We start from the raw sequence: 11,495 nt of genomic DNA, 5'->3' as shown, positions 1-11,495 counted from the left end.
CATTTAATCTTGTCCTTCCTGTAAACGTAACATCTACAGTATCAATGCCTTGTGATACTCTGTGTCCTCAATCGGTGCACTGTCTTCTACCTCAACCTCAGCTGCTACATCTTGCAAGAAATTCTCCAGTGTCTCTGTCCCTCAATTCACTGCCCACATTTATCATATCCTGTCTTGCCTTTTCCATTGGGCTACCATCCAAATCTAAACCATTCAAAAGTACTCAGCCTCACTCGTTCTTCTCATAAGTCCACTCACATTACACCAATCTTACATCATCTACACTGGTTTCCTGGAGCATCTAGGAAACTCCTCCTTCGCCGCAGCCCCGCCCCCAAAATATGCAAAATCAAAAAACTTGGACTACAACATGGACATGTGACATATCAAAACACTCAGAACAATGCGGGGAACTTCCTCACGTGTATTCTGATGATGTCACGTGACGTCACATGATGTCACGTGAAAATCAAAAATTAGCACAACATGAACATGTGACATAACAAAACAGTCAGCTCAATGAGGGGAACTTCCTCAGGAGTATTCAGATGACATCACATGCTCGTCTCCACTTGCCTCCAAATGTTTTGGCACCCTAAGTTTCTGTCCACTTGCCTCCAAAAGTAACACTGACCCTTATGTCCACTCGCCTCCAAAAAGCACCGGCCTTTGCGAATACTTGCCTCGTCAAAGCCAACATCAAAGTTTGTCATGACGAACTTTACAAATCTAGTTAATATTATTGTTGCTGTTGTTACTATTAAAGTGATAATTTAGCGAGCAAGAATGTCTTAGCTAATCACTATAATAGTATTCGATTCCTCCCGTGCTCATTTCCTTTCTCAGCTTCCTCACTGAGAGACGAGATAAGAAGCAAGAACAGAAAGCGAGCAAAGAAAACAAGCAAAAGAAACAAGGAAGCACGATTTAGGTAATGAGAAGCATGGTGAGATTCAGTAAAACAAAAAAAGTTCATTTTGTGCAAATTAGTTGAACATAACGTGAGATCCAGTCATTAAATCAGCATCTCTGTACAGTATAGACTTTATTGGATCATGAGTGATTCATTCTACTGCTAATGTGGTGGAAGAGTGCTGATGTAAGAAAGAAGTTAACAACAGCAACTAATTAGGCTCCTGCATGGTACTTCTGTATCTATTGTCATGGCAATATCTGGAATCCCTGTTTTATTTTTAAACACTTTTTCTGGTTTTTGTTGTATATTGTTTGACCTTTTTTCATTCAGAAACCGTGATTGTTGACCATATAAGAGGTCCTTTTAAACCTATATAAACTTGCTTGCTTTCCTCCCTTCATTAATCCATCTCTGCATACTGTACATAATCCTGAACAATTTTTGCAGCATGGTAGAAGGGATTATCCTGCTGAAAACGAACATTGCCATTAGAGAATTCTGTACCGTTTGGGTAGGTGCTACGTGTCAAAGTAACAGCCACATGAATGCCAGGACCCATGTGTACGATGCCGTTTAAATAAAAATAAGCATGATTCATCAGACCAGCCCTCCTTCTTCCGTTGCTCCATGGTCCAGTTCTGATGCTCATGTGCTCATTGTATGTGCATTCAATGGTGTCCAAGGGTCAGCATGGTCACTCTGACCTCTCTACAGTTACACAGCCCCAGAAACTGAAAACTGAGATGTTTTGTGTGATCTGACTCCTTTCACTTAGAGCCAACATTCACATTTTTAAAAATCTGTACTACAGTAACTCTTCTATGGAATAGTACCAGGCAGGCTAGCCTTCTCTCTGCATTAGTGAGACTTGGGTGTTCATGACTCTGTGTCCGGTCCGCCGGTTATTCTTCCTTTTGGTAGATACTAACCATTGCATACTAGGAACACACAACAAGACCTGCTGTCCCAGACATCGAACCATCACTCATCGCTCAGATCCTTACAGTTTCTCGTTTTTCCTGCTTCCAACACATGAATTTTGAGAAGTGCGACTGTTCATTTTTTTTTTTGCGTACCGTAATTGATCCCACCTACTGACATTTACATTTACATTTATGGCATTTGGCAGAGCGAAGAACAAAAGTGCTTTTAATTCTTTATCAATGAATACATTACTGACAGATGCCCTTGTACCAAAATGAATCATTGTTCCATGTTATTCATTTCATCTGTGAATGGTTTTAATGTTATGGCTGATCAGGTGTATAAGCAGATGAAAACCTACCTGCTATAGCGTACCTGAAGAGGACGGTTTCAGTTATCATCCGTATCGTAGTTCTCCATTTCAATTAAGTCACATATTCAAGATTCAAACCCAAAAAAATCCATAAAAACAGAAGGGAAAAACATTACACAGTGAATGATGTGAAGGGTTTGGAGCGACGTGTAGCTAAGAGGCAGTGCTACTCAAAAAAAAAAACAGTTTCATCTACTTAAATATGCTTCAATTACAATCTTATTAAATATTAACATTTTTATGGACACCCCGCAGCCCTGGGGATGGTCGATGCTGTCACTCAAAGATTGAAAGTTCACTAACAAAGCGACTTTAACAAGCCTCAAAGGCACAGCTTTCTCAGGCAGGGTTGACACTGCAGCCATCACTGCTAATGACCGGTTATTAATGTATGTGTTTTAAAATCAATAAAACGTTATCGTTTGAAAAGCACAGTCATTTCAGCTACGCTGCACTCTCCAAAAGAGTGACTCAAGCTTAAAATAAACCTCTCGATTCTAGAAATATCTGCAGAGTGAAAGGGCTACGTCGGTAAGCAGCTCAAAAATGTCATCACTCCTGTTGTTCAGCATTCACCAAAAGTTCAACTGGAAAATATGTGACTGAGTCATCAGATGATAGAGGTTTATATCATTAAAATATTACAGGGAAATGTTCTAATGCTTCAGTTACTGTAGGGAATAATTTTGAGTTTGGAGTCAATCCCCTAAAATGTTCCATAGTATTGTTGGATTTGCATATTGCAATGATTTTGCTCACTGAGGCAGAAATGTGTGCGCAGGTGCTGCAGTCAAACTGCACATATGGCATAACTCATGCTCAGCGTGTAGCCTATGACCACAGATATCTACTCAGAGTCAGAATTCGAGGTGTATGGATAATTGATAAAAAATAAATAAATAAATAAATAAATAAATAAATAAAAAACCCTTCTCTGGTTCTGATTTATTTCTTTTCTTTTTGTTCCTGACGCATAAAGAGTGTCAACAGCGAAGGTGTGAGCTGTTTCATTGTACCAGTTTGGCGTGGCAGCTTCTAAGATGATGGCACACTAATGAGATACACCCGTGTATCAGGCACTAAAATGTATACAAGGTACAAATATATATATATATATATATATATATATATATATATATATATATATATATATATATATATATATATGTGTGTGTGTGTGTGTATATTTATATATGTGTGTGTGTGTATGCATGTATACATTTCTACTGAGCTAATGATGTGTGTCAGAGAAGCATTAGAAATGTGTGCCTCCACATTGTGTGACTCACAGACTTACAGACTTGGGAAACTTAAACAACTGTTATATTAAATAAATTCAAAAAAATCTTCAGCTTTAACCTCAATGCAAAATCTGATTGGAGTAATGCATATTTACCATTCTTATTTACCGTAATAATAGGCATAGGAGCCTTTATCATCAGCACAACCGAGGAGATTTTAAGGTCGGGGCACAGGGGCAGCTATGATACAGCACCCCTGGAGCAGGGATGGTTAAGGGCTTTGTTCAATTGCCCAACAGTGGCACCTTGGCAGTGGTGGTGCTTGAACTCTGACCTTCCAAACAACGACCCAGAGCATCAAATATATGTTGTTTTTTTTAACTGTATCAGCATTAATAATCTTCTACTCAAAGAAAAGTGGAATTAAAAGAAATGTGCTGGGAAAATATGAAGTACAGAGACTTTAAATTCTTAACTCAAGTGCAAAAGTATAAACACTTCCATGTATTTAAAGTATGAAAGATGATCATTTTGTTGACGATGATGATTTTATTTAATGATGGTAAATTACTTCTTCCAGCAAGGAACCAGGAAATCTTGCCAACGTTATCCATAGTGGATATAAAAAGGTCTACGCATACTTGTTAAAACTGCTGGAGTTTTTTTTTTCCATGTAAAAAAAAAAAAAGGCGAAACATTCAGTCTGCTTTCTTTTCCACCTTTAATGTGATTTTGTTGGTGAGCAACAACAAAACCAAAACAAACAGAAAGTTTTAGTAGGAAAGAAGCATAAATAGGTTGCATAAGTATGCGCACGCCTTGAATAATACTTTGTTAAAGCACTTTTTGCTTGCAATACAGCACTTAGTGTTTTTGGGGAGCAATTTTATTCCACTCTTCCTTGTAAAAATGCTCCAAAGCTATCAAATTGTAAGAGGTCTCTCCTGTGCACAGCCCTCTTCAAGTCACTCCACGGATTTTCAGCAGGATTTAGATCTGGGCTCTGACTGGGCCGTTCCAAAGCATCCGTCTTCATCTGAGCTGTTCATTTTTGAGTTGGATGTGTGCTTTGGGTGGGCTAGAAGGTGAAATTTTTCTTCATCTTCAGCTGTCTAACAGAGGCCTGCAAAATGTTTCCTGCTGAAATAACACACCATTTGAAGCTATCCTCTATTCCCTCTTGACTAGAGACCCGGTCCTAGGCGAGAGGAATCCGGTCCATCGAAACGATACCACCACCACCATGCTTCACTCTGGTTATATCTGGCTATAAAAATATCTTTTAAAATTCCTCATGTTGTCTAGATAAAAACAGCTTTATTCAAAATCTCAGTTTTAACAATTAAATTCCTTTGAAAAATGGATTCTTACTGTCACATCTGATAAAATTTACAGATGTTAGGAGTTTAGATCAACTTTGGGAAGCTGATACTAAAAGGTAAAATGTAAATTATTTGAATAGTAGAAAATAGACATTTTTAGAATTCAGTGGATGGTAAGAATTGGACTTTATATTATTCTTCACTTCTGCGCTCCATTGTAAACATACTCACTCGTCCTGGCTGTGACGCACCAGCCTACTCCCTCGAGCAGAGTTTACTGTTGTACCTCATTTAACACACATGATTTAGTTCATCAGCTAATTTCTAAAGCCCTCGTGGCTGTGATTTAGCAGAGGGAAAACTAATCTCTATAGCGTTGCTTCAACACTTTTAACACTCGTGCTCAACAGCAAGGTTTCCTGGTTTCAACAATAGAAACAGCCCTACTTATCCTTATGTGGCTGATATGGAGGTTTTGATGGTGGTCAATGGCAAAATTAGCGAGAAGCATGTAGTGAGCGGGCAATAAAAATGCACTTTGTTCATAGTCTTGAAATTGAAGATTTCTTCTGCTTCCAACCTTTATTTATATTTTATATATAATGTTATATTTTCTATATATTTCTTACCTTAGCTTTCCTCTTGCCTAAAACTCTTATTTTAATTCTATTTTTATTCCATTTTGATTCTATTCTAGGACACAGACAGAAGGAAAAGAATTTGACAAAAAAAGTCCATACTGTGTACTGTATGGTTGAACAAGCATGTCTCGCATAATTAAACAAAATTTGCTAATAAATCATCGTTTACGTTCATACCGATCCAAACGACTCACTTTTCAGTCAACAGTGGCTGCGTGAACCACAGGTAATGTCCCAGAACTCCTCAGAAATCTTTAAATAAATAAATAAATGTCACTCTTGGAGAAAATCAAGAGCAATAAAACTCTTTTAATTTCTTTCCAATTCTCAGTCACTAATAACATATATAAAATATACAGACAAAAATAGCACTGTAAACAGGTTTATACCAGAATGCCCTTTTAAGTAATTGATTTGTTGCCTTCTGACTTCTGCTAAACTGTCTGTCTTTACATCCTGATAGCTGAAATAAATGCTCTGAGAAAAAAATGTCTCTAATTCCCCAGGGCTCTGATGCAATCAGGAACTAAAAATGTCAACAGAGTCCAGCGACATGGGTGGCACAGCGGCTCAGCAGGTAGCATTGCTCTTGAGCTCAGACAACTTTCTGCGCTGCTTAATGCATGTTGACTCCGTGCCCATGTGATTGGGTTTCCTGTGGGTTTGCTGGTTTTCGTCCACCTCGCAGTAACACTAGGGTTGACCGGTGTCTGATTGTGGACTGGTTTCCAATGCAGGGTGTATTCCAGCCTCAGGAACTGACTCCAAATCCACCGCATCTCTGATAAAGCCATTACTGCAGATAAGTAAATGTAAAGCCCAGCTATATTATTTCAGGAAAATTCTCTGTAAACCTGTTCAGTTATGTTTGCATGTGCGGCCATACGAATGTACCAGGAAGCTATACATACTAGTCTGAAGGATTATGAGAAAAACCCAGGATTACTTTAAAGGCATTGATTTATCTTTTAGACAAATATTCTGGTTTCATGAACAGCTTACAGGACAAAACAGCCTAAAGGGAAAAACGACACAGTGGATAATAAAGTATCTAGAAAGGAATTGAAGACAAGTGAACATTAGTGAGGTTTTTTTTAATGCTGGAGAAATTGGAAGGGCTTGAAAACTGTTGTCAAGCTTGCTTTGTTTCATCTTGACAACTAGATATTTTGTCGCTGGGCTCTGGTGTAATTTGTTGTCCTCCCAAGAAATTGTTACCCTCCAAGATGACACGGCAACACACACAGCTTAAATTAAGAGATAAAAACATAACACTTAGATGTCTTCCAGTGTTTAGGATGTTAGGGTTTTTTTTGCTTGGATGTACATTGCCAAACGTTTTTTTGTGAAAGACGAAGCAAGCATTTGAACACAGCTAATTCAGTAAGTTAAATCGGTGGAAGCATTGTTTCTTAATATGGGTGGGGAACTGTATTAGAGAACAAAAGCCGCACCAGCCCGAGCGACTGAAAGGGTGTGTTAGGGTGGAACAGCACAGGTCAGACACAGAGGGTTGGTACAAGCCATGACATACACCATGATAATCTCACAGGATCTTAGAGGCGGGTTTATAGTCAGTCAAAGAACTCTTTTAAGGGTTTTGTGATGTATTGTTATGTATGGAAATATGTTTGTCACACTTTAATGTTTCAGATCATCAGACAAATTTAAATATTAGTCAAACATAACACAAGGTAAACAACATGCAGTTTTTAAATGAAGGTTTAAATTAACACTTTTTCACACCACTGTATATGTATGTGTCTGTGTGTGTGTGTGTGTGTGTGTGTGTGTGTGTGTGTGTGTCATCAGTTCTGCGGTGTCTAATAATACTTCTGCTCTGCGCCCTGGTTCTAGGAAGATCAACTTGATATTGTATGAAATATATGTGTGGGATAATTGAGTGGAATGTGGAATAATATTATTTATACTACATCGTGACTGAATTCTCTCATCTGTTTGGTCAGAAGTTTGTGTTTTATTGGTGTATAACTGCTCAGCTTGGACAGTAGTTCCGGCTGTAACATCTGCCGAATGAATGCTAATATTAATGCATTTGTGTGTGTGTGTGTGTGTGTGTGTGTGGTACACAGGCGCACTACACAATGAGTAAAAATGAAAATCAGAGAGAGACACAGAGAGAGAGAGAAAGACACACACACAGAGAGAGAGAGAGAGAGAGAGAGAGAGAGAGAGAGAGAGAGAGAGAGAGAGAGAGACAGGACACACATTTTAATGGTTTATAAGATGTCTTACAAACTAGCTTCTATGACATCTTATAAACCAATAATATGTGTGTCCTGTCGTTCATAATTATGTTGGGTTTGTAGAAGACAACATTCTGTTTTCCTATTTAAGCTTAGACAAAAATTTATAAAATTTAATGCGGCCTAGGGCTTTCGAGCCACATGCACCAAATAAAGGATATGTTGTAGACCCTGGTCTGAAGTTTGTTGCTCTTACTTTTCTAAGCGATCCGAGTACCGGTACTTCCCATTATAAACTTTGGAGGTTTATAACTCGGCAAGCTTTTGAACTATCTACACCAAACTCGGCCAGCTCCTTTAGGGTGATACTCTGAACAAAGTTTTAAATTGGTGTACCGACTGGCCTTTCGGTTGTGCCACAGCCCCGCCCCCAAAATATGCAAAATCCAAAAACTTTTTACAACATGGACATGTGACATATCAAAACACTCAGAACAATGAGAGGAACTTCCTCACGAGCATTCTGATGATGTCACGTGGCATCACGTGATGTCACGTTAAAAATCAAAAATTATCACATGAACATGTGACATCAAAACACTCAGCCCAATGAGGGGAACTTCCTCAGGAGTATTCGAATGATGTCACATGCTCGTCTCCACTTGCACCCTATCTTTCTGTCCACTTGCCTCCAAAAGTAACACTGACCCTTATGTCCACTCGCCTCCAAAAAGCACTGGCCTTTGCGAATACTTGCCTCGTCAAAGCCAACAAATCTACAAATCTAGTTAATATTATAATTGTTGTAAAAATCTCTCTTGTATTATAACACACCTTACAGTTTTCCTATAATTCTACACTTTATTTCTCTTTATTCAGTTTGAATGTAATCATTTTGTATACATTATGTACATGCATCTTTATTATAAGGAAAATAATCTTAAATGTCTAAATCTAGTGACTATTATTTACTCAAGACATTAGGATGCTTACTACAAGTTTATCTATTTATTTTCATGTAGTTATAAAAAGATAAACGTTTCAAATTAATGCCGTTTTCTTCAGCATTCGACAAAGAGGCGCGCATGCGCAACGTTTTGGGCGCTCGTTTGTGTAGTGCACGTGACGTCTGTTTCAAATCTACAAATCATATTTCCCGGAAGTTGTTGGAGTAAATGATATTCAGCTCAGATATGTGTTAGTCGGACCAACGAGCGTTTGTTTTTCCCGTCACGTGTTCTAGAGAAAGCGAGTGGACGGTAAGATGAAATGGCGGAATGAACGCGTACTGTGGCGTGAATTTTGTGTATTTAATGATCTGTCATGTTTGGTTTAAGCCGAATTGTTATTTGTTAGCGTGCAGCTAGCTTCAGTAGCTAGGCTTCAGTCGCTTATTAGAGGACACGAGGCCACTTCCGGTTAGCAGAAGGACATGGGAACTAAATGTCTACAACTGTTTTCAGGATAAACTATAATATATACATAGATATATATATATATATCTATGTATATATATGTATGTATATATACATACATATATATATATATATATATATATATATATATATATATATATATATATATATATATATATACACACACACACACACACACATATACACACACATAATGTGTATATATATACATTATATACACACACACACATAAATAATGTGTGTGTGTAAAAAGAAAGTTCCTGAGTCAGGAATAGGATACATCGTGTACCTAAATTAAGTCATGTTGGTGATGCTGGACAAAGTATTCATAAATGTGAAGTCAGAAAGAAAGTGTGACAGACAGCTACTGATGGAAATCTGAGAGTGAGAGAAGTAGAAAATCAGATGGAGTGAGAGAGTGTTATTAGTAGTAAGAGAGAAGGAGTGAGAATGATGCAGGTAGATTGATGGCTGTAAATATAGCTAGAGAGAGAGAGAACGACTGGTATATAATTGAGAGACTGTTGTTAATAGAAAGACGGGAGGAGTGAGAGAGTGATGTGGGAAGATTGATAGAAAAGTGTGTAGAGTGAGTGTGTGCGCTAATGATAGTTTGATAGAGAGAGAGAAAGAGAGCGATTGACTCAGAAAGAGAAATTGAACTAAAAGTAGAGGTACTGAAGACAGAATAGCAGCTGATGTCTATAGCTGAAACATTACACACACTAATAATAATACTACACAGTTAGAACATGACTTAAACCCTTTTCAGATTGGATTAGATTATCAGATTGGATTATCTAATCACTTCCTTTACATGTGATCAGATGAACACCAAGGCAGTTGGGAGTAGAGAGTTTGTATGAGACACACGAGTTCATTTCTGGATAGTTTAATTGCAATTTGGAGCTACTTTGAGTCTCTAATGCTGGTAAAATTAACACAGTAATGTTTGCTGTAGTTTACCTTCCTGCTTGTTGTGTTAGATTTGATCATTTCAGATATTTCTATTGTTAACCAAAAGGTCTTAAATCCTACATGGGTTTGTTAACCTTTAAGCCGTAATGTTTTCCCTGGGACAGGGTTCATCATGGCGCCGCTCATCAAAACGCGACAGACAGAGAAAACAATCGACGGGATCTCGACTCAAGTCGTTTGCACGGAGTTCAGTAACTACATCTTCATCGTGCTTACGCAGTACGGGAAGATCGGGACGCTGGTCTCCGTATCACCTGACTCGAGATCCAGCGACATCAGCACGACCATGCTCACTACCAAAGTGCTGCTCGGAAAAGACGAGGTACGCGTACAGTCTGTCTTATACATCTGTTAGGACACGGCTCAGGATCGTGATTCAGATTTCCACTTTACTCTATTTCTGTTTTCTCTTTTTTCACAGGCCCTTACGCACGTCTATGCAAAAAACGTCGCAGCATTTGTTTGCCAGGAAGCAGGAAATCGTCCGGTTCTTTTGGGACTCGCTCTTAAAGACTGCAGTGCTGAAAATCTGAAAACGCTCAAAGAAATGATCAAAAGCTGCCAAGTTTGGTGACCAAGAGAATTTGTGCCACAAAGTGATTACTGTTGTGAATGTATTTTTATTAGCTTCTGTATTTATGTAGGTTTCTGAATTCTATGTCAATCCTTTCATTATTGCTTAAATAAATTAGTTTTTCTTTTACTCCCCACCGATGCATTTCCCGGATTAAAGAGTGCTCTCTCTCTTGTGCCTGTGTCATAAAGAGAATGTACTGTAAGTGAATGATTTTAGCTAAGTCACTATAACCAATGTCACTATGACAAAACCAAAGAAAGAGTACAGAGAGTTACTGTTGAAACAAAGCTTAAACTAATAGATTTTTCTGGTGCTGCTTTAAAACAAACGTTCCTTTGATTGATTCTTTGTTTGCTGTAGAATAAATCACAGGTTCTGAAGGTTTTAATGTTTTCCTAGCTCAAACACACTTTAACTTAGCAATGGTGTTAAATAACTAATTATTTACATTATAGCGTTAGACAGAGAAGAGGAAACACTGAAATGTGTATAAGTTAAAGAGGATTGTTGGAACAGGGTTAAGACCTCATGGATGACCGAATCACAAAAGTTTACCCATTTGTTCAGCCAATAACGTAGACTCTAAGTAAGATAGATAGATTTCCACCGTACACTATATGGTCTGTGGAGCATCAATTGACCGTCACACTCGTGTTGGTTGAAAATCTTACTGCTATAATCGTCCTCTGTGAAGTCTTTCCACTAGCTGTTGGAGTGTCTGTGTGGATTTGTGTTCATTCAGCTACAAGAGCATTAGTGAGATCAGACACTGATGGTGTAAGAGTGAGGAGGTCTGGGGTTCAGTCGGTGTTCATTGGGGTTGAGTCAGAGTCAGGGCTCAGTGCAGGACACTCGAGATCTTCCACTCCAACCTTCACAC

At 38.3% G+C, this 11,495-nt stretch overlaps 1 protein-coding gene across 4 annotated transcripts; it reads left to right on the top strand.

Annotated features, from left to right (window-relative positions):
• The first annotated feature begins 6,204 nt into the window (after positions 1-6,204).
• On the top strand, positions 6,205-10,748 carry psmg3 (proteasome (prosome, macropain) assembly chaperone 3). Of its 4 annotated transcripts, none has more exons than XM_060897320.1 (3): positions 6,205-6,229; positions 10,143-10,360; positions 10,460-10,748. In XM_060897320.1, the coding sequence occupies exons 2-3, from the start codon at positions 10,151-10,153 to the stop codon at positions 10,610-10,612; spliced, it is 363 nt and encodes a 120-aa protein (XP_060753303.1). In that variant the 5' UTR covers positions 6,205-6,229; positions 10,143-10,150; the 3' UTR covers positions 10,613-10,748. The 4 variants fall into 4 exon arrangements, with proteins under 4 accessions (XP_060753303.1, XP_060753302.1, XP_060753305.1 ...); XM_060897319.1 differs by lacking the exon at positions 6,205-6,229 and adding an exon at positions 8,768-8,883; XM_060897322.1 differs by lacking the exon at positions 6,205-6,229 and adding an exon at positions 8,883-8,909.
• Positions 10,749-11,495: the final 747 nt, after the last annotated feature.

Source organism: Tachysurus vachellii, chromosome 21 (assembly GCF_030014155.1).
Source record: "Tachysurus vachellii isolate PV-2020 chromosome 21, HZAU_Pvac_v1, whole genome shotgun sequence".
NCBI classification, from domain to species: domain Eukaryota; kingdom Metazoa; phylum Chordata; class Actinopteri; order Siluriformes; family Bagridae; genus Tachysurus; species Tachysurus vachellii.
This window is presented reverse-complemented; position numbering and strand designations above follow the sequence as displayed.